We start from the raw sequence: 25092 nt of genomic DNA, 5'->3' as shown, positions 1-25092 counted from the left end.
GTGTCTGGTGTCCCTGAAATCACACCATGCAGCCAGCCACCGCCTCTGTCCTCTGTCACATGGGACTTGATACTGAGGCCCCCCCTGGCCCCCGACCCAGCCCCTGCACCAGCTTCTGAGCACAATCCCCAGCCCTAGCTCATCAAATAATGAAGCAGATAAATTTTATAATGCACAGCATTACACCAGGATATACAATAAAACACGAAAGACAAATAACGAGGTGCAAGTTATAATGAAGAAAAAGCCTGCAGTCAGAGACATCCAAGTATGAATTATTGACTAAGGTTTTACACTCTCAAGGATGTGTGGAGGAATATTTTCCATCAAAGATTTGCATAATTCACTCGTATAAACCTGGGTAGAATATAGAGTGAGATTTTACATCAACAAGTCAGGCCTTGCATTGCAGATGCCTCCATTTTTTTTTTTTTCCTGAAGGATTGAAATGCAGGGGTGTGGGGGCAGGGGCACATGGGCTATCTCTGCTCTCCCCACAGTGAATGGCCAGCGACGGGGGCTGGGGACCCTTGAGTGGGCCAAGCCCTGACACCTTCCTGGGGAAGAAGAGTCAGGCTCCTGAGATGTTGCTGAAGCCACAGAGGAGCTGGGGAAAGTCCATGCAGGGGGGAATTTGTGTGTGTGTGTGTGTGTGTGTGTGTGTGAGTGTGTACGCACACACATATCTGTGTGCACATAGGCATATGGGGAGAGGGAGCAGGGTTAAGCCTCAGCATAGGTCAGAGGTTTGAGAAAGTTGGGGGAAGGAAGAGTCCTTTTCTGGCAGGAGGGCTTCAAGGCTCTGCACCAGAACAAGAAACTTGCAGTAATCCCTGTTTTGTTCTCCAGGCAGGGCTGCCCTAGCCTCTCCAGGGCGTGTGTGTGCCTTGATAAGATACCCCTCTGGCTGGATGCAACCTGGTGCAAAGAACCATAGTCTGGCCAGAGGAAAAAGACCTAAGTATCAGACTCCACTTGCCCCTTAGGCTATGCACCTTTGAGCAGTGCACAACCTGTGCATCCATACATGCCAGTCCCACCTGTGGAAGTCTTCCCAATCATGTTTGTTTAAAGAGATAGACATGGGGGCAACTAGAGACAGGAGGACCTCCAGAGATCCCGGACAGGTCTCAGAGCCCACTTGGTCCTTCAGCCCTGAGTAACAACGACACCTGGGGCAGGGGTGGATTCCTTTCACCACGGTTATTGTAGTGATTGTCACGCAGTCCAACCCAAAGGTCTCCTCACAGCCTCAAAGCTCAGAGCATGTTCAGAGGAGCCCATCGAAGAAGAGGAGGCTCTTCGGTGGCTCCCCACCCAGCTTGAAGGCATTGAGGGCCAGGCAGGCTTGGGTTCTACTTGTGTCTTCAACCAAGCAGGTAGCCTTGGTCAACTTCAAGTTCATCACCCGCGGTATGAAGAGAGGCCACCTCCCCGCAGAGTTGTTACGGGGGCCAATAAGTCCATATATTCAAAGGGCCTGCCACCTAGCAGCTGCTCGAGAAACCTGGGCACTAGTCCCACCCTAGGGCTCTCATGCCCCTCCCTCTCCCGTTTCAAAACAACCAGCAGATAAACCCATGCGCGTCTTAATATGTCACTTGCTAGGCTGTCCCACAGAGTCGCAGGGCCCTCGACTTGCTGAACGCACGTAATGTTCGATATGGTAGTTACCAGCCACATGTAACTTGAAATGTGGGTGCTTGAAATGTGGCTCCCAGAAACTGAGGCGCGTTGTAAGCGCGCCACACACCCTGGGCCTCAAAAACACTGGGGCGCCTGGGTGGCTCAGTCAGTTAAGCGTCCAGCTTTGGCTCAGGTCATGATCTCATGGTTCGTGGGTTCGAGCCCCGCGTCGGGCTCTGTGCTGACAGCTCAGAGCCTGGAGCCTGCTTCAGATTCTGCGTCTCCCTCTCTCTCTGACCCTCCCCTGCTCATGCTGTCTCTCTCTCTCTCTCAGAAATAAATTTAAAAAAACATTAAAAACCGTAGGAAGAAATAAGATAATGTAAAATGTATCATTAAGAATTTTATATTGGTTACATGTTTATAATTTAGAGACACTGAGTTAAATAAGATACAGTTGACTCTTGAACAACACAGGTTTGAACTGCAAGGGTCCACTTATAGGCAGATGTTAAAAAATAAATACAGCCAGCACTGTAAATGTATTTTCTCTCCCTTATGATTTTCTTAATAACATTTTCTTTTCTCTAGGTGACTTCATTGTTAAGGACACGGTCTCTAATGCACAGGACATACAAAGTATGTGTTAATAGACTGTTTATGTTAATGGTAGGCTTCTGGTCAACAGTAGGTGATTAGTGGTTAAGTTCTGGGGGAGTCAAAAGTTATGTTCGGAATTTTTGCTGTTTTGAGGGGTTGGCACCCATACCCCCCGCATTGTTCAAGAGTCAACTGCACACTATTACAACGAATCGCAGTTGTTTCTCTTTAGTTTTTGAATGTGGGACAATGAGAAGAGTTCTAATTACGCAAGTGACTTGATTTTGTTCTTGTCGAGGGACCCAGACCCTTCTTTCTACAAACGAAGAAACTGAGGCCGTACAGGGATGTGATTCGCTCAGTCACACCTCTAGGGAACAGCAGTGCGTGGTAACACAGCGCTGGGGGAGTGATCCCCCAGTTCTTCAGCGTTACACAGTCGGCCCCAGACGACTCGTGAAACACGAGGGCTCGTTCCGGACGCTCCCCTTGACGGAGCACGCTGACGAGCTGCAGCGGGGCCAGGAAGCTGGGCACACTGCAAACCGTGCGATCTGAAGGGTGGCCGCAAACCCGAGATCTGTAACTTGCAGGGAGGGGGATGAAGGACGGATGTCCTGCTTGGCCTAGACAGAACTTTCTGGTAGTTTTTGCTGCTTAGGGAAAGTGTTGGAATGGGAGGCAGTGAAGCCCGGCACTGGAAGTAGGCAACCTTGGGCAAAGCAGGGGGAACCCACGTGGGCCAGGAGGACCTTGGCCTTGGGAGTGTCTGGGACTCTGGAGAGAGGGAGAGACGGTCTGGGAATCGGGCTCCCTGCTTTGGGGGGCAGTTCTCTGACCCACCCTCCTCTTCCCCTTGCACGCAGGGGTCTGCAGCCCTCTGTCCTGGGCCAGAAGCGGAGAGCCTGCCCCCTCTCTTCTCTCTGCCTCACACAGCTTCCTGCCAACACGAGAGCACAGAACGCTGCCGCTGCGCCCCTTCGCCAGCCTCGTCCCCGGCCTCCACGGGCCACACTGCCCTCCTGTGCCCACAAACTGGGGGCCTCAGCCCTCTGGCTGCTGGACAGACGGGCTTAACAGGGCTGCCCCTCATCGAGGGGCGGACAGGGCAGCAGGTGCCTGGCCCCATCTGCTCCCCTCTTCCCTCCGCCTCCCCCCTTGCCTCTTGCTCTGGAGCACAAGGTCTCTCCGCTCCACTGACTCTCCATCACTAACACGATTGAACCTGAACCCTCACGGCTCTGTGCCCCAGAGGGCTTTCTGGGTGGATGGCAGAGCCTCTCCCCCCACAAAGGATTCCCTAGACAGACGTTCCATGTTCAGTCACTTACCTACAGGAGCACAAATACACGACAAACACACACGCAGTGATAAGAACACACCCCAAAGTCACAAACACAGTCGTCCACACTGCCTGTGCGCTGGCATCCTTACCGTAGACTCCTACCTGGTGTCCCGTACACATAACATGCCGTGGCCGCTGCTCGCTTGTCAATACCCTGATGTGGTGGTCTAAGGCACATCTACCCACGGCCCTGCATTACATGAGTGCACCCACCCTCTACACACACACACACACACACACACACACACACACAGACTTTTGTGATTACCTTTTCCTGGGAACTCACCCTCTACCACGTGCTGGTGGTATTCTACTACGTTAACTGAATTAACTCATGCGAGGTAGGTCCTGTCTCTCTTCCCGGCTCCAAAGCCCGGGCCCTGACGTGTGTCTTCGCTAAGCCCCACGGCCTCCCCGGGCCCGTGGTGCCCATGACGGAGCGGGCAGTAAGCTGGGTGCTTTGCCTCTTGGCTTACCGCTCAGTGACCTCCCTCAGCAACAACCACGAGAAGTCTTATCATCCCCATTTTTCAAACGAGGAGACCGAGGCTTCCAGAATCCTTCCCTGTCTACGCCCCCGCGACTGTGGTTGCAGGGGACGGCCGCCTCTTGCAGTCTGTCTGCCATGCCTGCACACAATATCCGGCTTGGGAATGGGGGATTTGGCCCGCACCGAAGAGCCAGGGCTCCTCTGCGCAGAGCAGCCGCAGCAGGACGCTCCCGGGCAGGCATCAGGGACTGCAGCTTCGGAGGCCCAGCAGGGGACTAGAAGGAGGGACTGTATGCGCAGGGCCCAGTCCTGTGTGACAAATGCTAATAGCAGCCACAGAGGCAACATGATGCGTCAAGAGGACACAGGAGGCTTTAATGAGATACAATTTCTCTGCTTTCCTGCAGTGTAATTCAATTAACAGCCAGGAAAACCTAATTTCTTTTTGCAAAGAGGGGTGCAGGGGGAGATTCTCTGGGGACTTGGGAGCAGTGAGGGGCTGGGCGGAGAGGCATCAAGGAGACCCATGTAGGCCAGCCACCTCTAATACACAGCTCCCTGCAATACAGCCCCTTTAGGTGGGGAGGGAGAGGGCGGCCGCTTCCCCGAGGTTCTATAGGGAGTCCTGTGTGAACTGAGCCAGTTGGGTCCAAAGCTTCACAGCCCCAGCGCCCGGTACGGTGCCTGGCACTGTGCACGGCCAAATCAGAGAAACTCCGTAGAGGCCACAGATGACTTCCCTTCCCTGATGCTGCCCATCATTGCACTTGTCCCTCCTATGGACATAGGGCGTCCCTGGCACGGTACGTGTCTTAGACTGCAGTGTCCTGGCATCCTGGTCTCTGGCTGTGAGACTCCCCAGGGAGGAAGCCTCTCTGTTCAGGCTCCGCACACCCGTGGAAAGCTCCCCCACACAGGGCGCCCCTCCTGTTCCCTGCCAGTGCTCGGGCCCCCCAGCTTGGGTCCACAATCAGGCTCACTCCAGGGCGGGGAGGAACCTTGCCGGGCCTCCGGCGCCCAGGCCACCGCCTTCCAGCTGTGCCTAAATTTCAGATTTTCTCCTCCTGGTTCCGCTGGGGCCTCCTTGGCAGGCATCACGGGGAGGAGGAAGGCACCAGGCTGAGCGGAATCCCCCCCTCCCCTCGCTCCGGGACCCTCCTGGGGCAGCAAGCCGAGGGGAGAGGAAATCAATTTCAGAAACAAGACAGTTGTCAGAATCCGATGTAACCGGTTCCCGTCTGTGAAATTACTCGCAGGCCCGGCTCTTGTCACCCCCGAGGTCCTGCCCGGACCAGCTGCTATTTACATTTTAATTTGATGTGAGAGGCTGATAGATTTTTAAAACACCGTGAGACAGCTCGGCTTCCTGGCTCACCCCCAGCATCCACAGACCTCCCCACCAGCCCCAGGCTTGGTGATGGAGTTCTGGTGCCCCTCGACTCTGCCATGGGGCTTGTAAACTCGGCATCTGGCTGGCCCCTCCCTTGTNGCCCGACGCGGGGCTCGAACCCACGAACCGTGAGATCATGACCTAAGCGAAAGTCGGACGCTTAACCGACTAAGCCACCCAGGCGCCCCCACAAGGAGCTTCATTCTTATTAAGGATGGAGCCTGGAGGTCTTAGCCCCTACATTCCCGGTGAGGAAGCGGAGGCTCAGAGACGTTAAGGGGTTTGTCTAAGGTCACACAGCTGCTGAGTGGCAGGAAGGAGACCAAACCCCAAGTCCCCTGACAATTCATCAGCTCCCTTTCCTTTGGTTCCAGTCCAGCCTTCTTCTGCCTGCTCAATTTTTCTCCCTCTCTGGGCTTTGTCCCAAGAGTGGGGAGCTGCGTGGGGTTGAAGTCATGCCGATGAATCCCCAGGAGAGCAGAAGGAGCCTGGAATCTGGAGCCGGGCTGAGCCGGTGGGGCCAGGAGGCCAGGTGAGGCCAGGTGGGGCTGGCGGTGAGTCAGGCACCCTCTCCGTCTCCCTCCCTCTCTTCCGCCTGGTGAGTGGGGCTCAGCTGGTGTTTCTGACGAGTCCCCAAGTCCCCAGGGAGGGAAGAGTCAGTTATGAATACCCAAAGGACAGGAACAGTGTGTGTGGGAAGGGGAATGTGGAAGAGACAGAACGAGAATGCCACCGGCTGTTGGGAGAGGCCGGGTAACACGTGAAAAAGGCACGGAGCGTCGCATTCCGAGAGGAGGGACGGGGCACCGCTCCATCCCATCCCTGGGCAGGAGTGTGTAGTCCTCACAGTGTTTTACGTTCCTGAGGGCTGCACCGTCACGTGCACAAACTCATGTCACCCTCACGACCACCTTAGTTTGGTTCCCGCTTTTCAAAAGGGGAAACTGAGGCTCGGAGAAGTAAACTGCCCGAGGTCGCACAGCTAGTAAGTGGCAGAGCCAGGACTTATCCCAGGTGCCTGTGGTTTTACCCACGATGCGACACTGGCCAGAGAAGGGCAGTAGACAGGCGACCGGGTCGCCAGGACGGGGGTGGGGGGCAAAGAGCCCAGCTTCTTTGAAGAGAAATGCAGTTACGTTTTGGGGGGAGAAGATTGGTCTGGGAACCAGGATACTAAGGGTCGGGCCAGTCTGTTCTCCTCGGTGGGAGGCCAGGGGGAGAGGGCTCAGGAGGTCCTCAGACTGGCTGCACATACGAATTACCTGGAGACCTTCGAGACAATTCTTACCGCACGGTCCCCACGCTCAGAGGCTCTGATTTAATCGGTATAGGGTGGGGCAGTGGGGATTCTCACACATGATTTGGGGAAGAACCGCAGAACTTGATGGCCCTCATCTTCCACCTTCCCTTCTAGAAGATGCCCCCTGGTCCTTCTNAACCGCGAGATCATGACCTAAGCGAAAGTCGGACGCTTAACCGACTAAGCCACCCAGGCGCCCCCATGGGAAGGACAATCTTAAGAGCCAGTAGGACTGGAGAAATGACAGCAAAGTCATGCTCTTCTTTACTATCTTCAAGGAAACTTTACTTTTCCAGGAAGTCCTTCTGAGAGTCTAACTGGGATTTGCACAGAGCTTCTCCCTAGTTAGGATGCTCTGGGCACGCTAGAATACTTTTTTGGATNAGCTCTGTAAATCCATTTGTCAGAGGAGAAAGGAGCCTCCTGGCTCAGCAGCTCTCATCTTTTGTTTCTGGAAGGATTACATGTACCCATTTGAGGTGAGTGGGCCCCTCCTTCCTCCGATCCAGCCCACTCCCCTCCCTCCCCCTCAAGGCTTGTGTCTCCTCCTTGTTAACAAGATCGTGACAAGCACACAAGAACGGAGCCCTGTGTGGCGGTGTGAGATAAGCTGCCACAAAGGGGCATTGTTGGCACGTGGGGTGGCGGCCGGGCGGGTGGCAGCTCTTTGAGCTCAGCCAGGCAGCAGCTCTGGGCTTCCCCAGGGAAGAGCTGGTTGGGGTGGGGGGGTGCCTTCTGGTGCCTGCTTTGTTTTCTCCCTTCTTAAAGAGCCGGGGCGCTGGCGTTGTTAATTTGATTGCACCCACTTGGGCTTCATGTCGCCCCTGATTAGCCAAGCTCCACCTGAAGCATGAGATGAATTCAAATTGCATGGAAGCAATCAGCTCCGCTCTGAGGGGTGGTGGGGGCATGTCCGGGGGGAGCTGGGGGCCCGTGGGACCCTAGCTGTCCACTGCCTGTGTGTGGGCGGCCACGGCCAGCACAGTGTGCCTGCGCGTGACAGGCTGGGGCGGGGGTCAGGAAGGGTGGGATCTTTGAGACTTGCACCGCAAACCTGCTTCTGCTCCAGGGTGGTCTCAGTGGAGACCCACCAGGCCTCGCTTTCTCCACCTCTAAAATGGGGTCAGTCAGTTCTTTGGCTGCTTGCCGAGGAGTCTAAGAGCAGACCTGGGGAGTAGTGTCACGTCAGGGTGGGGACTCACTTCTCCCCCCTCTCTGGTCTTCTCTCCCCAGAACATTGGGAAAATGAGAGTTAATAATACAAATAGCTATCACTTATTGATTGCTTGCTACGTGCCATGTGCCTTGATTAATGAGTTATCTCATTAAATTCTCCGCCTCCCTTCCCCACCATCCTAGAAGGTGCGAGGTATTTTTATTCCCATTTTAGAGATGAGAGAACACTCAACTCTGAAATCACCCTGAACATCGGAACGCTTTCCGAACTAAAAGGAGGTGACGCCATCTCTTGTTACTTGGAAAGCACTTCTAGGTTGTCGCTGTGAGCTCCCAGCACCGGGAGTCAGCAAACGTTTGGCATTAAGGGCCAGACAGTAAATACTTGAGGCTTTGCAGGCCCTGGGTCTCTGTTCAGAGACTGCAGAGATAGCGCCGCCCTGCTGACATCTTGATTTTGCATTTTTAGCCTCCCTGAATTGCGAGAGAACACACTTCTGGGTTTTTAAGCCACCTGGTTTGCGGTCCTACGAACCGAACACAGGGAAACGGGGTGGGAGAGAGACCTTCGCGCCGAGGGCCAGGGAGGAGAGGGGGCTTCCTTGGGAGGCCACGTGGGCTTTCCTCTCCCTGCACCGTGGGGAGCCCGCTCCCCATTACACTCCCACCCCCCGCACAGGCTGGCTGTAGGCAAGTGGGTGCCACAGCGTTCCAGGGCCGCACACACTCGGCCCCTCCCCACAACCCCGGGATAGGCACCCGTGGGTGCTCCGTGACGCTGAATGATGAACGGCTGGCGGCCGGCCTGGGCACAAGCTGGCACCCGCTGGAGAATACCTTCACCACCTCTGTCTCACCGTGACTCGAGTTTCTAGACCTGAGAGGCGGGACGGAAGCCTGGGGCTCCTGGGCTGGAGGCGCTGAGGACAGGGCAGGGGTTCTGCGGGGACTCTCCGGTCTGCCCACCACTCTCATCCTTTCTGGCCCGGGACAGGACACCCATCACACAGTGGCTCGTGAGTCACCAGAGGGGCGTGGGCGTCGCTCCTGGGCCAGCACGCCGCCCTGGGCAGAATCCCTGGCAGTGAGTGTCAGCCAGCACCCGGCTACCTCGGGGCACCCCGCCACCCCACCTTGACCTGGCCAAAGCGCACACACCTGCTCTCCATTCTCACCCACTGCATCTCTGCTAGTGGCACCACGGTGCTTCTCATCTCGGCTTCAAGCCTTGGCTCTCCCGGCTCCTAGGTCCAACCCATCATCAACACCAGGGGCTTGTTCCTTTGCAGGGGCTGTTAGATTCCCTGCTCGAGATCTGAGCATCACGTCCAGACCTCAGTGTCCCCGTTTCCACGAGAGCTCTCTCCCTAATCCCAGGCTGCCGCCCTGTCATTAGAGGTTCTCCTCATGGCCTCCCACCCCAGGGCCTTTGCTCACGCTATTCCTTCCACCACCTCTTCTGTAAGGCTCAAGTCCCATTCTTCTAGAAAGTTCTGCCTGACCATGTCTGTCCACCCTGGGTTTTTCCTTCTGGGACCGAACATTGCTCCTATAGCCCCAGACACCTTGCACGTGATCTTGCCTTGTTCAGCTCCCTCACTAGCCGGTAAGTTCCTTGCAGGCAGGAGTGGTGATCTAATCAGGAAGTGCATGTTTATTGCTTGACTGATCCAACAATTTACTCTGCTCCTACCATGCAGAGGGGCTTTGATCATACCTGGGAAAGCAGACCCGGGCTGCTCACTTAGGGTGGGGTTTGGAGGCCCTACTTCAGCTCTTTGCTGGTCTGCATCCTCTTATCCAGTGAACTGAGCACTTAGAGCCCCAGACCCATCTGGACGCTTTCNGTGAACCCCAGCTCCCTGCGTCTCACAGTGTTTACTGTCTCTTGATTAGCGTGTAGGACGCACATTATTCTGTTGTCCATCAGATCTGCTGAGGTTGAACGTAAGGAAGGCCTTGAATGACACCTTAGAGCCCCAGACCCATCTGGACGCTTTCCTGTGCTTACGGTCATGAGGACCGCTGCCACCACTGCCGAAAGTCTCTAACGAGGGGATGGGGCCCCAAGGAGCCTGGGCACAAGATGTCCCCAGTACAAGCTCTTAAACAATGGGAGTGAAGGTCATACATGGGCAAGGTCAGTCATCCCTCCTATCCCTTCGACAAAGTCCCCTCTGCTTGTCAGGGGACCCGGCTTGTCACGGTGATGAGGGGAAGAGAGGCCAGGGAAGGGGCTGTGCCACATGGAGACTGTCATTCTACCCTGACGCCTCTGCAAAGGATGCTTCGGAGGCTGGGTTTGGCACGTGATGTGACTTGCTCCAATGACACAGCGGGCCCTTGAGGTCAGCAAGATCTCCCACGTTTCTTTGGTCCAGACTTGTTTTTTTCCTGTGAACCCCTGAATGTGGCCCATTTGTTGAGCTCTGTTAACGCCTTAGGGGCTGAGGGAAGGGGAGAGAAGGATGGTGATTTCTCTTAACAGAGGAGCAAACAGAGTCCAGGGAGATGAAGTGACTGGCCCCAGGTCACCCAGGGTGTAGCGGGGGACCCTGAGATAAGAGATCAGGGCCCCCGTCTCCCTGCTCAGGGCCTTCCTGTCCCCCAAGCCATCTATTCTCATTGGCGTCCCTGGGTCCTGCACAGGGAGGGGAGAGCCCGGGGCCCCCTGGGGAGGGCTGAGGGGTGGGGAGCGCAGGACGGAGCCAGGCCTGGTGACAGGATGTGTCCAGCCCCTCTGTTCACCCCTGTTTGAGGAAGCAGGAGACAAAGTGCCACTACTCACTCTATGAAGTTGAAAATCAATAAGGCCAAAGAGCTAGCCAGATACTTATTGCCATGGAAATCCCGCAACGGCCCATTCCCTCCTCCCCTCCCCTCCCTCTCTCCCTCCTTTACCAGAGGCTGGGGGGGCCAGGCCCCCGGCTTGCAGAGACCCTAGGCTTGGCACAGACCGGGGTGGGGCTCCCTCAGCTGCCCTGAGGCCGGGCCGGTGAGCGGTGCTGGGGTGGGCAGGGCAGGTAATGCGCCCAAGTCCCCGGGCTGCATCAGGGCCAGCATCAGGCGCAGGCCAGGCCCTCCGAGCTACCTGCCTCCCCGCCTTCGTGCCTTCTCCCCTGACTGTTTGCCGAATTAGCAGAGAGCCTATCCTACCCGCCCCTCAGCCAGTCGGGGAGACTCCGCAGGGCGGAGGGGAGCGCCAAGGGGGTGACCTGCGGCCTCGCGTGTGACGGGACTGGGGTCAGTTGGCCTGTTGTCCCCAGCAAGGCAGGCCAGAGGCAGGCGTTCCCACAGAGGGGAGGGAAGGCCGGCCCAGCCTGCGCGGGTGAGGACCCAGGCCCCCCCGCCAGGGAGCGCAGGGGAAACCTCAGGCCAGGTGCTTGGGCGCCTCCTGCCTGTTTCCTCTGGGGTGCGGGGAGGGCTCTTCTGAGCACGCGTGTGCGCACCCCGATCCACGCGACCCGGCACCTTCCGCATGCCCTGCAGACGGCATCCCTCAGGCCTAGGGGGATGGTGCTGGCAGGGGCCAGGGCTTGGGAGGCCGGGTTGAGAAAGACACTGTGGAAGATCCTAGAAGTCAGCCTGGGGCATTCCCTCGAATGTAGTCCAGAAAGGGAGTTGTGGGCTCTGGATAGTCATTTCCTTTGGCCATGGACCCCTTGCCCTGTGGGAGGGGAGGGGCTAACGAGGGCAGAGGAGGCCTTCTAGACCCGAGCCCCGGTCACTGGGTCTGCGGGAGGTGCCGCTTCTGCTCGACAAAGACTTCCCTTTGGGCACATTTGAAATGAGGACCATCTTGGGTCACTGGACACACAGACTTTGCGCCCTGCCTTCTGCGCTGCACCATCGGTCAACCGCTAGCCAGGCCTGGGACTTCCCGCCCCAGGGCGGGCTCCCTCCACCCCCCCAGTCCCCACTCCTGCACTCTCCCGCCTCCCGCCCACGACTGTGTGGCTGGGTGCGTGCTTGCGCAGGGCTCGCGGCTCTGGCTTTAATTGGCCTGACATTTTGCTAAACAAACAAATCAAAAACTCAGACCAAACAAAGAGCCCTTGTGGGTTTAATTGGCCGTGGGCTGTGCCTTGGCCCAATCACTGGAGCCTTTACAAAGCGGAGGAGAGTCTGGGGGATAGAATAGAACTTGTCTAACCAGGTCACCTGCTGCATAAGAGGGCTTCTGAGTCCAGGAAGGCAGTGCCAAGTGGTGGCCACATCAAAACACGACCAGCCCCTTGCACTCCACACTAAGCAGCCTGGCTTTGTACCTGCCTCTCCATAAAGCACTCCCTTTGAAGCTGGTTTGTTCTTTTCCCTGTGTGCCCATTGGAGCAGGGATTGCTTCCTCCTCTCCTTTTTGGTCATGATCTCTCTCTTTCTCTCTTTTGCATTTTAAAAAGGAGATAAAAGGTAGCTGGATGTGGTATTTTCTTCTGTTAATTACATTTGTTTTCACCCAGGGTCAGGGAGGAGGTCTGGTATCCTGAAAGGAGCACACACACCTGCTCGAATCCCAGATCGTCTGAGCTGGAGAGGATGCTGGGATCAGTTAGCGACTAGATGCTAGTGCCGGCCTCTTCTAGTACAGAGGAGAAAACCGAGGTGCAGAGAAGGTAAGGGGTGGTTCTTGGGGATGTGGCTGGTGAGTCACGGAGCCAGGATCAGCATCCAGGCTTCTGCCTCCAGATCTTTTGCTCTTTCTACCAAACCATGAGTTCACAGAGGTAAGTTCTCATCTCAGCTGGGACTATATCTGTCAATGACCTTGATCCAGGGCCCTACCTTCTTTAAGAAGGAGCTACTGCCTGCTGACCTCACAGGCAAGGCATGGGAAGAGCCTTGTAAACTATTAAGTGCTGGCCTTGTGACAGTGGCAGGACTAGACTGGATGCTCAGGTAGTCACGGGCTTAGCTCACATCAGTGCTCTGGGGGCCAATCGGGCCTGGTCGGTTGCCAACAAGGATGTCCGGGGATTGGAAAACACCTACCCACTCGAACACACCCTTAGCAACCCAGGGCCCCGAGGAAAGGCTCTACATGGCCATTCTGCAAGCATCAGCTCCCGTTAGACCCCTGGGCTCCTGGAACTCTGGCTTGCTGCCTGGTATCAAAAATCCATGCTACTGAGAAAGAAAATGCTTGGCTTCCAAAAACCATAAGCACGGCATTTCATTTTTCCCCCATCCTTCCTCCTCCCAGCCTCTAGCAGGCACCTAAACTCCCAGCTCACCAGCTGACACTCCGGGAACTTCGTTGTCGCCATGCGCTCGTGATGCTTTCTCCTCCGGGATGGAATCCCTGCCCCGCTGTCCGTTCCTGCCTGAATCATTGAGCTCTTCCAGCCCCACTTAGAGACTATTGCTCTTGTGGAGCTTTTCTTGACGCTCCCTCCTTCACCCCAAAGTTAAAATCGATGTCTCCATCCCTGATTCTCTTCATATCACTTTGTAGCCTCTGAAGGCACTTACCATTTTGGGCACTATAGTCGTTTGGAGTATAGGTCTACCTCTTCCTCAAGATTCTAAATTCCCTGAAAACAGCAATTCTGTCTTACTCATCACCAGATTTTCAGCATCTAAAACTAATGATTACTAATGATTACCGCGTGTGTATTTTGTGCCACGTACTGTATTCATTACTGAAAGCACATATCTCATGTAAACCTTTCTGATGAATAAAAAGTATTATAATCTCACACTTAATAAAGAAGGAAAGGGGGGCTTGCAGAGATCGCTGTCCAAGACTTCACGGCTTTCAGGTGGCAGAGCTGGGATTTGAACCCAGATCTGTCTGGTTCTGAAGTCTGTGCTCTTAGTCACAGAGTTTTATTGATGGATTTAGGGAGTGCTCAGTGAAGATCTGCTGAGTTGTCATTGGCAACTGTAGGGGTCAATGGTGTAGACTTTCCCCAACAGAAACCAACCACAAATGTCCAATGTGACACTAGGATGCTGTTTATGATGTATGTCCCTTTGATCTATTTACTTTCTTCTATTTGCCTCAAGTGGGGATTAAGGTCAATTTACCTTCTGAGAGTTCAAAAAGGCGTCAGGTCTCACAAGGTGGAGCCATATTGGGTCAACATTTTCTTGAGGGTGTTAGAGGCACTGAGGCAGGCCTGGAAATTGGCTTTGAGGGAGGCCTTGAAATGGCAGGCCTTCTCGCAGCTCTGTGGCAGGTCTCTGAGGCCAGCTCTGCAAGTGGGTGGGGGAGCATTGGTGGTGTTGTGTCTGAGTTGGACCAGGACGGCCAGGAATAGCTTGCCCTCCGGCGATCTCATTGGTGACCCATGTTCCCAGCTCCTAAAAGTTCTTCGCTTCCTTCCTGTGCCCTTCTAGCTGAAGTCAGAGCGGTGAGATGCGAGAAGGCCCTGGGAGAACGGGGGAGGAAAGGGCAGAGCAGCCCCGGGGGACGTGCGAGGGGACTAGCCAGGGGTCGGTCACCTAGACCAGTGTGGCTGTGTGTGTGCAGTGGAGGAAGTTCCCCAAGAAAACTGGGAGCACCCATGCCCCACCCCGGGGGCGCACCCCCTCCTCCTCAGCATTGTCACTCTGTCACAGGTACATCTTCTGGCAGCTGCACAGCATGTAGCATGGTGCAGGCTGCTCCAGAAGGGCACACAGACCCTCCAACCCCAGACAGAGGCCCTGTCGCGCTCGGCCCGCCCATACCCACTGGCCCTTGGGCCTCAGTTGGCCCTGGCCCTGCTTCTCTCATCTTGCTGCCTTCAGGGCGGCACCGGGGCCCCTGGCATGGCTGGGGCGGGTCACTGGGGAGCATGGGATACGAGGAGGTGTCTGCGACACAGAAAGTGTGTCAGGAAAAGGCCATCTAAGGAGCACATGAGCGTGAGGGGGGATGGGAGGGCACAGCTGGGAGGCAGCCTGGCGGCTGAGGGTGGTGGCGGAGCTGAGGCTGTGTGAGGAAGTGCCGAGAGACATGCAGGCGGCGGGAGGGAGGTGCGGTGAGCGGGAAAATGTGACCCGAGGTGTTGGTGAGACAGCAGATGTGAGAAAGGCGTGTGCGTGTGCCTTACTGTGGAAGGAAGCAAAAGGAAGTGACAAGGCGGCTGAAATTAGGTAGCGTGTCCGTGTGTGTGTGTGTGTGTGTGTGTGTATGATTTTGTGTTGCACATGCTCACAAGGCTGGATTTACAAAATGTGCTTCCTCTGCGTTTCTCTGGGTGCTACATAGCTGCTTCCTGGGTTGTGCGACGCGGACGGCGTGGAAAGAAATGCAGGCCACGGAAGACGAGGTGACTTGCCCAGGGTCCCCCCAGGACATCAGGGACAGCCTGACGTGAACCGAGTCTCCTCGCACAGCCTGCCTCTTGACTGCCGCATCCCCCATCCCCCAGGTCCCCCTCGTCCCACAAACCACACGCCACAAAGCCACAGCCAGGCTGGTCTGATGGAATCCCCTTGTTTAGGGAAAAAAAAAAAAAGCAAAGCGCCAAAAGGGAAAAAAAAGCCTAAGGGTTTGGGTTCATCTCTGCCGCTGACAGTGGGGAGATAAGGATCAAATACCAAGGACGGTTCCAGAAGGAGGCTGCTATTCCTCTCACCTCATGCAGGCAGAATTAGCAAAGTCCTCCCCAGCTGAGGGATGTAGATTGATCGCCTGGTTTTATTAAGGACAAAGTGCTTTTTGATAGTGTGAGGGAAGCGGCTCCCCAGGGTGGGGATCCCGGCGCCCGGAGCTCCCTGAGCATCGATCGCGGGGCTTCCCTGTCTTGTGCTGAGCCGCACACGGGCTCTGGCAAGCGATAAAGAAGCTCTGATCCTCGGCCAAGGGACCCCACACGGGCAGTCGCCCCCACACCTACCCCGCAGGGACTGTTTGTATGAATAGCAGCGCGGGGAAGCCTTCCACAGCTTGCTGGGGGGCCAGCCACCGTACTGGCTGCTTTACACACATCATCGGACTCGCTCTTGACGGGGAACATAACGGGTCAAGGTACTGTAGTGGTTTTCATTTTCTCGACCAGGAAAACGAGGTATGGGGAGGCCAGGCAAATGTGTCAAGGTCACAATAATTACAATGTGGCGCCCAGATTCACACTTGGCTTTGGTCTGGTGGTACAGCACAGGCTCCTATCACTGTCCTTCATGACCCACGGTCTATTTCCTGACCCAGAGCCAGATGGACACTGCTCCTATGATACGGTTCATGGGGGCCCATTATGCAGACCCCTAAGAGTATAAAGAGATAGGCTCCTCTGGTAGGAATGTCTGTGTGACTTAACAGAACTCAGGAATATTCTGGGCTTCCGAGACCCATGAGGCCAGCTCTGTATGTCCGGGGATTTAGAAGCCATAGACAGAGCACTGACAAATGAGTTTGGTTGCTGTTTCAGCTTTCCCCAGATATCTTCCCCTTTCTGTGATCAGTTCCTGTGTGATTCAAGCAGCGTAGTGGGGTGCGTGGGCTGGAAATAAACCTGGGGCACAGGGAAGAAGCTGGAGCCTAGACAGGGGAGGCGACTTGGCCAAGGTCACAAGGCTCATCTGATAGGACTTGGAGTCCAAGGTTTTCTGCCCACAGGCCTTTGCCCTACACTGTGTATGAGGCATCCTCCTTTGTAAGCCACAGCCACATTACACACAGCAGGCACATATTAAGTAACAGAAATAAGCGTTTGTTGGATGGTGCTGTTGGAATTGCCAACCCACAGAGCCAAGTGAACAGAACGTGACCTGATACTCGGGTTCGGCAAACCAGGAGCTTATCACGACTGCTTACCACCTACCACCACTGCCTACCCACTGCCTACCACGGCCGCGGTGGGGTGAGCTGGGGCTGTTCGGGGAGAGGCCTCTGCTTTAGATGAGCGGGGGTCTCAATGCCCCACCCGAGGGTCCCGGGTGCACCTCTGACCAGGAGCGTCCCCTCCCCTCTTCCCCCAACCCCTGCCTCCTGCTCACAGATGGAAGAGTGGCAGCTGGGCGGGGAGGCAGGGTGAGTGTGGAGACGGGCCCTGGATTGGGGTCGGAGGGCTGGGAGGGCCGCGTGCGGGCAGGACTCACTCTTGACGGTGAGGAACATGGACTTGCTGATGTCGGTGCCCACGCCGTTGCTGGCCTGGCAGAGGTAGTAGCCCATGTCTTCCTCTAGGACATGGCGGATCAGCAGCGAGCTGTTGGCCAGGATCTGGGTGCGGCCGGTGAGGGGCACTGGGTGGTACTGCTGCGGGCTCCCACTCCCTAGAAGGAGGTGGCTGTCAGGGGGCTGGGTTGGACCCAAGGGATACCCTGATATCCTTCTCTTGCTGACCTAGGGCTATTTTGTAGCACCCTCTGGGCGACAGGAAGAGCCTCACAGAGGCCTGGTGCTGCCCTAGCTCTCAGGTAAGGAGATGGACTTGGGGGCCTCAGTTCAATGCCCACCTTGGCAGTGAGCTTCGGGGCTGTGCTTGGAGAGGAAGAGTTGTCTTCAGGCCACTTGGCCACAGGCAATGGGAAGATGGAGCCCTCAAGTGGCAGGTGCCTGGTCTTGGATAGCCAGGCTCGGGGAAGAGGCCAGCTGTCCTTCGGGGGGGCTTTGTGGACCCCCTCCCTATCCCCCCAGTATCAGTGATGGGCATGGTCTACAACAAGAGGTTGGGATAGGACTTAGATACTAAATGTATCCCTGGGATGATGTTGAGGTCCAAGAAGGACCATAATCCCAGAAATAGGTTGACTGGTAACAAGCAGGGGCCAAGGAGGTTCTGGGTCCCCAGGGCAGGGTGAAGAGGGCTGGGGAAAGCAGACAAGCATGGAGTTCTAGGGCTGGAGCAGGGAGGGGAGAGATCAATCTGTGGGGACAAGAGGAAATTTGGAGTTCCTGGTCTGCAGACCCCTAGGGGTGGCTGAGGATAATCCCCAGAGCAAGTATAGCCTGGGGTCCCATTAAAGCTCAGAAGCCAACTCCCCCCACCCCTCCCCACCAAGGCTAGGAGTTGTGTGTAGGAAACAGGCCCAAGTCCCTTCTCCCCACTCCCTGACCGTGCTCAGAGATGCTGGCTGGCCAGGCGCTCACCCTTGGCGTGCTTCCACATGACCTTGGGCGGGGGGTAGCCATCCACGGAGCAGTTGAGCACACCGGCTTTGCCATAGATGCCGTCCTGGTTGTTAGGCTGCACCACAAATCGAGGGGGCACTGCAGAGAGAGGGGAGGTGGGGAGAAACAGATCATCTGTCTCTAACAGGTCTTCCAGAGCACTGGGTACCTTCCATCCTGTGCCAGCCCCATCTGGACCATTACCAAGCTGGTAGCGGGTGGCTCTGAAGCCCAAGATGCAGAGGGCTTTGGCTGAGCACTGGGAGTTCCCAGTCTCCAGTCCCCAGCTCTGCCCCTGTTAATGACTAGCTGACCAAGGGTCTTCCCCTCCCAGGACCTCTATGTCCTGGCCCAGAAAGCAAGAGACTTGAACTTCCTGATGTCTAAGGCTTCCCAGTGGAGCCAATGGTCCCTTGGCCTCGAATCTAGAGAGACTGTCAGCAGCAGAGAGAGCTGGCCCGTCCCCCCTCGCCACCGGCCGCTCCGCTCACCACGCACGATGAGCTGGCGCTCCCGGCTCACGGTGGCCGCCGCATTGCTGGCGATACACGTGTAGTTGCCATTGTGCTTGAGGGAGACGCTGGAGATCTGCAGGGAGCTCATGAACTCCTTGCTCTCGATGGTCACGCCCGAGCCTGAGATGATCACCTGTCCGTCCTTCCTCCAGGTGATGCGGATGGGCATGTCCCCCGAGGACACCACGCAGGGGATGTAGAGCAGCTGGCCGATGGAGGCAGGTGGGAACTCGAAGGGCTGGATTAGAGGGGGCACTGGGAAGGCAAGGGGGAGTGTTGCTGTCAGCAATCCTCGCCCCAGCCTGGCCAGCAGCACTGCCTCCCTGCCCCACCTCCTTCTCCTCCTGACCCTGGGGCTGTGACCAACGTTCCCAGGGCCACCCGGGCCTTGTTCTCTACACACAGAGTCTCTTGGGGTTCTGCTGTCCCTTGGTGCCAATCCCCTTGCCCACCTAGGCCTGGGGCCACTGTCTCTGTTTAGGGCACTGGCTAGCCTGCATGATTTAATCCTGATCTTTGGATTTGCCCCGGGAATTTGGTGATGATTCATGTGCCTCTTGATTCCCATCAGTCTGCCTGCGGACACTGGTCGGCTTTCACCCTGACTTCCCCGCTGCTCCTCAATGGCCCCGTGTCACTTTCTCATCCCAAGGATGCATCAGGTCTCTGGGGGCCTGGGATTCAAGGGATGCTGTGACCCAAATGTTGGGGGTGGAGAAAAGCGGGTTCTGAGACTGTCCCCTGCGCATGCCCCACGCTGTGCATCTAAACCCAGGGTGCTGTCGGCTGCTCTTCTCCAGCCGAGCTGCCGTCACCAGCGCCAGCCCTGTCCGTAGTCATTGGGTGTTAGCACAGGTGAGGGGAAGCTCTCATCATGGGTTGTTTCATTTGCTTGACACTCAACCTCTCACAGAATCCTCCCACCGGTAACGTGACGTGGGCTTAACCATCTCCAGTTTACAGATGAGAGAACTGAGGCTCAGAATGGAGAGGTAATGTGCCCTAGGTCATCCCATTCCTAAGAGGTGACCTTGGGATTTGGGACCGGTCTGTCTGCTCTCAGAGTCCAAGCTCTCTCCCTTATGCTGCCTGGGTGCCTCTCTGAGAAAGCCCCAGACGTGCCCAGCCCAATGACTCCTTTGTCTCATCTGTGAGCTCCCCTTGGGTGGCAGGGAGGAGCAGAGAGAGAGGCTGTCATTCGTGAGGCAAGCAGTTTGCTGTTCGTTCTGGCGAGCGGCATCCACACAGCCCCCCTCTCCCTCCCTCCCCCTGAGACCCAGCCCGCCCCACCACCCACATCTTGCCCCCGTGGGTCCTGTCTGGAGCCTGAGCCGCTGAGAGAGGGGTCCTCCTTTCTCAGCTCTGGCTACAGCATCAGCCATTATCTTTATGATAACTCAATTAGGCCACAGTGACTTCCCCAGCACGTGGGGGGAGAAGGGAGAGAAGGAGACAGACAATTAGCTTAACAAGGATGAGCACCCAGTAGATGAGATCTCCTTTCTGCAGTCAAATAATTAAATTACAAGGCTGTCCACAGTCCTCTGGCCTTCTCCCAGGCACCAGCCCCACCTCCCCGGGAAGCGTGTCCTCCACCCTAGGCCCACTCACCGTGGCCACCAGCAGGGGCGAGCCCTGGGGGGTGGGAAGGAGGGGTAGCTTCCTATGCATGCCCGAGGCCCTCCCGGCACCCTAAACATTTTCAGGGTTTGGTAGGGAGCTCCTGGTGTGGGCATAGAATAACCCTGGACGGCTCTTTGGATCCCTTGGAAAGTTCTTGATCAAGAGCCTAGGTCCAGAGGAAGTGACATTTAGGAGGGATATTGCCCTCATGACCTATGGGATTAGAGTCGTACCCTTTGGCAGGGCACTTAACTGGACCTTCCCAATGTCATCTCCCGCCTTACCCTTCACCGGCCACAGGGGCTCCATCAGTGCCCCATGACCTCCCACCGCTCCCACCCTCAGCTCGGGCCTGGGTGAACACAGCTGGGCATTTGTCCTTACTTCCCACCATGCGTGCGCCACCAAGGGCCCACATCCAAGTCCAAAGTCCAGCCAGGTTTTCCGGGGCTTTGGCCATTGTCTGGATCTCCCCATCCCAGTCTTTGGTTGCCTGTTCCCTGGGTTGGGGCCTCACATCAGTATTCTGGGTAGTTTCCTGGGCCTGGGGTATCTCCACATAGATTTCTCTGGAACCCTGATCCTGGTAACGACCCAATGCCCACTGCTGAGATTTCCCACAGGTCTCTCTGTCGGGCTCCGCCGATCTCCGCCGCTCTAGCCCCTGGTTTGTGTGGGTGCCTAGATCAGACCAAGGCTCCTGGCCTCCTGGGATTTTTTGGATGGAATTGTTGCAGAGACCATGATCTGCTTCCAGTTTGTTCCCACAGGCCAAACAGAACCAGTTCTGACCCAGTCCTTCCCACAGAGGCCCAAAGCCAGTGCCCGCAGCACCTGGTGCACACCTTCATCATGCCACCTGTCACGTGGCACTGGGGTGGTGGTTTGCACTACCACCTTCCCTGGGGGTCTGGGAGCTGCTTTAGGGCAGTAACTAGGACTGATTCACCTGGAAGATTGCAGGGGCCCAATAAATGCCTGTCAGGTGGGGAAACGAACAAACATATGTTCGGATATTATTTCTTGGGTTGATCTTAGAAGTTTAACTGGGCAGGGGGTGCTCAGGATAGGGGTCCATGCAGAAAAAGAGGGGGATTCTGTGCTATTCCTCAAGAGGCTGTATTTATGCTATGGGGTTTTGGAGCCACGAGCTTGTTCCTTGGGGGTCTTCCTGGGGGTCGGGCCCTAGCTATCGTAGCCCCAGACCGGCTCCTGTGCACACATGAACACGACCGAGGGGAGACCAGCTGCGGTGATGGGCTGCAGAGGAGGATGTGTGGGCAAAGCAAGGAGCTGGGAGGTTCCGCCGAGGGGGGAGAGGGCCGAGGGGTTGTCCAGTCTGAAGGACTGTGCCCTGGGGATAGACGGTCAAGTGCTACCTTTCCACTGAGAACAGAGCAAGTGGAGAGCAAGAGATTGAAATCAGGCAGGGAGGTTTAGCTCAAGCAAGGGGAAGACTGTCTCCCTCGGTAAGAAGAGATTTGGATAATGGAACAAGTTACTAAGGCAGGTTAATTCATTAATTAACTAATTCATCTAATATTTATGAAATGCCTACTCTGTGAAGGCATTATTATGCTCTGTGTGGGCTGGAGGAAGTAGAAACATGCTTCAAATACAGATAGAACCCTCAGGAGCTCATCATTTGCTAAGGGAGGCAAGCGAGGTCCCTCAGTGATTATTGGACAAGCACCACCTGAATACACAGATGCTGAACTCCGAGCAGCGAGTCGTATCACCTGCCTGAGTGACCGCAGCCTCACGGAAGAGGTGGCGTTTGGACAGAGTTAAAGGACACATCTGCCGTCAAACGGACGTGGGGTGAGAAAGGGGGAAAGGCTGAGCCGTGAGGCAGAGGCCACCCAGGGGCTGTCTTTCCCTTGTGGCCTTTAGGAACAATGTGGACAGTTATTGAGAGGCCGACAGGGCAGGTGTGAGGCTGTGGTTGATAAGTGTCCCCGTAGGACCCTTTGGGGGAAGTGCTAGAGGTTAGAGCTGCTCACAGAATTTCTTGGCTCCAGGCAGCTGCTCCGATAGCCCCCACAGCTGTGGGCGCAGCAGCAGGAAGAAGAAAGTCTAGGGATCCTGGCTCCTTCACAGCCTCGCTGACCACCAGGAGAGGCCCTGTGAGTGAGAGGCTCTGAGAAGTAGTGTGGGGGGGGCCCTGCTAAGGCGGGTACATGGGCAGCTGCCATGATGTGGGGCCGCTTTCCGCCCTGTGACTCAGTAGTGTCTTCCTCAGTGCTCAGAGGTGCACATGAGCTAACTGAATGTGTGGGTGTCCATTTGCTGCCTCTGGGAAAGCAAGCCTCAGCGGCAGGGGGCTGTGCCCACCTCCATGACAGCAACGGCTGGAGTCCTCTTGAGAGTTGACTGCGCGAGGGCCCCCCTCCTGGCCCTGAGCCGCAGCATACCCCCAGCACCCAGCCTGAGTGTAGGCGGCACAGACACCTTGTATCCCACGGTCCCATCTCCGGAAGCCCTGCTCCGGCCCTACGCATCTCTGGTGAGAGGGCGACTCTGCTCTGAGAGAGGCAGGGCCGGAGCAAGGCGCCATGGCGAAGAGGCCAGAGGGCAGAGTGGCTGGGGTCACGGCAGGTCCAGGAGGTGTTGGGCCACCATAGAGCCTTTACGGCTACCTGCTTGAGAGTGCTGCAAAGACAAGGGTGTGCTGACCACTGGCCCAGACCACAAACGCTTTCTGGCGTCTCTCATCATCTGTCTTTGAGACCGAGTCTTCCTATTTACTGGGCCTTGTTCGGCAGAGAGCAGGCACTGGGGAGAGTGGGGGCGGCTGCCCGGCTGCCTGTGCACCTGGAGATGGGGAGGGAGCCATGCCTAGCGGCTGGGGGCCAGACTTGGCTTTCTGTGCAAGCAACTGGAGGTGGCAGTAGCTTCCCCACCGCACCCCTGCCTCTGCCCCTGGGTCTCAGTTTCCTCGTCTGAAAAATGGAGGAGCTGGACCAAGTAATCTCTAAAGCCTCTATATTTTAGGAATAGTAATAACTTCACTTCCATTGTCTTTTTCCCACAAGCCTCTCTTCTCGGGAAGGCCTTCCCTGACCACCCTATTTAAGATCGCAAACCATTCCCTCCTCCCTGGGGCACTCTCGTCTGTGCTCCCTATTTGACATGGGGCACCTCTTACATATGTTATGCATCTTCCATTTGCCCAGCAGAATGGAAGCTCTCCGAGGGCAAGATTTTTGTCTGTCTTGAGTATCGCTGTGTTCATATCACCCTGACCAGGGTCGTCATCGTGAGCTCTGTCCAATGAAGAGGACGCTTGCTCCAATGTGCCAGGGCCCCTCTGCTGAGGAGAGGGCCAGTGGCAGCAGCTTTCTCGAAGCCCCCTTCTCCCAAGTACCACTGGGCTATCTGCCCCTATGGAACCTGTCCTGTCCCCTTCCCGTGGATTCTGGTGGGTTCCTTCCAAACCTCCGCCTCTGCTGAGAGCAGGCATGTGGCTAGGTGACTGGCTCTTTCTTATGATCACAGAAACCCCCAACCCATTCACTAAGGCAGAAGGGGCCCCCTTCCAAAGTCTCCAACACATGGCAGGCACTGGTCAGAGCAATGGGAAGCACTGGGAAGACTGAGCGCGGGTGGGGAGCACGGGCATTTGGGAATGAGAGCATGTGTGTGTCCTTTTCTGTCTGCTCTCCATAGGGACCTATCTCCCAGCCCTGGCCTTACTTAGAGTGGGCAGAAAGCCCCTTATTGCCCTTATTTTGGCTCAAAGGCCCTCAGAGGCTCAGATGTGGGGACGGAGACGTCCTGTCACTGGGTCAGAGCCAAGGAGCCCTGGCTGCAGCCTGCCTTCTTAGTTAATTAAGCGTTCAGCCCGCGAGCCCGGAGACGTTTTATGCTACATTATTTTTCAGCTACAGGGGGCCCTAAAGACATCAAATCTAGGTTGGGTCTGTGTGCCCTCCTTTTACGTCCTGCAAGGGTGTCTCTGGATGCCCAGAGACGAGAGCTCGCCTTCCCTGCGGTTCTGCTCTCCTGTGCCCGTCAGCATCACACGCCCAGAATCCACAACCTCTCCCCTCGGCCCTCCCACCTTGCTGGACCACAGCAGGCAGACTCGGGCAATATTTCCCATGGTTCTACCTGCAGCCACCTTTCATGACTCAGGAATGATGCCTTACAGGAGGGCAGGGGCAGAGCAAACATTTGTGCCCATGTGACTGCCAGCATATGTGTGTGTGCGTGTGTGTGTGTGTGTGGTGCGCGTGCAAGGGTAGGCAAGTTAGTGTGNAAACATTTGTGCCCATGTGACTGCCAGCATATGTGTGTGTGCGTGTGTGTGTGTGGTGCGCGTGCAAGGGTAGGCAAGTTAGTGTATATTAACCTATGTGTATATTTGTGGCATGGACATGCATATAGTATGCGCCAATGAGTACACGTGTGCACACACATGCACAAAGATCCTGGTACGTGTGTGTGCACGCATGTCTGGCATGTTCTGCTCTCAGCTCAGTGTGGAAAAATTCATCAGAAGACAAGCAGTCCCAGGAGGAATGAAGTCAGCAGTTGCTTCTCCAGCTCATGGAGCAGTGTGGGTTTTTGTCCCTTCCTGCCTGCAAGCCCACGGCCCCGTACAGAGCCAGGGGGGTGGGAAGGGGGAGGGGCTTCCGCTCGACACCCCCCCCCCCTCCTTCCCGTCCAGTGTCCTGTCCCACCTCTGCCTTGCCCTTTTCTACACTCCGATCTCTGCTCTGATCCTCTGAGCGGGATGCGTATCCCAGCCAGGTAGCAGCGGTGGGCGGAGTGCCACCTCTGGGCCTGTCCCTCCTGGCCCGGAGTCACATGCAGTTCCACGCCCAGGGCTACCGCCCCCCCCCTCCTCCTCAAGTAGCTCTTAGAACAGCACATCAGCTAATCAAGCAGTGTGCTCATAATCAGCTCTGATGGGTTCTTCTGCAAAAGTGCATTCTAATGAGGTGGGGAGAGGGAGCCAGGGGCTGGGAGGGTGAAGGGCC

General features: G+C 56.2%; 1 protein-coding gene across 1 annotated transcript in view; it reads right to left on the bottom strand.

The window, feature by feature from the left end:
* DSCAML1 (DS cell adhesion molecule like 1) overlaps nucleotides 1-25092 on the bottom strand; it is a 330897-nt gene that overhangs the window by 60718 nt on the left and 245087 nt on the right. The window contains 3 exon segments of the mRNA XM_077777444.1: nucleotides 16955-17131; nucleotides 17949-18068; nucleotides 18461-18739. Coding sequence (XP_077633570.1) covers nucleotides 16955-17131; nucleotides 17949-18068; nucleotides 18461-18739 — 576 coding nt within the window.

This window comes from Crocuta crocuta, unplaced genomic scaffold, assembly GCF_008692635.1.
Source record: "Crocuta crocuta isolate KB4526 unplaced genomic scaffold, BGI_CrCroc_1.0 scaffold271, whole genome shotgun sequence".
In the NCBI taxonomy this organism is placed as follows: Eukaryota; Metazoa; Chordata; class Mammalia; order Carnivora; family Hyaenidae; genus Crocuta; species Crocuta crocuta.
The sequence above is the reverse complement of the archived record's forward strand: the minus strand, read 5'-3'. Positions and strand labels throughout refer to the sequence as shown.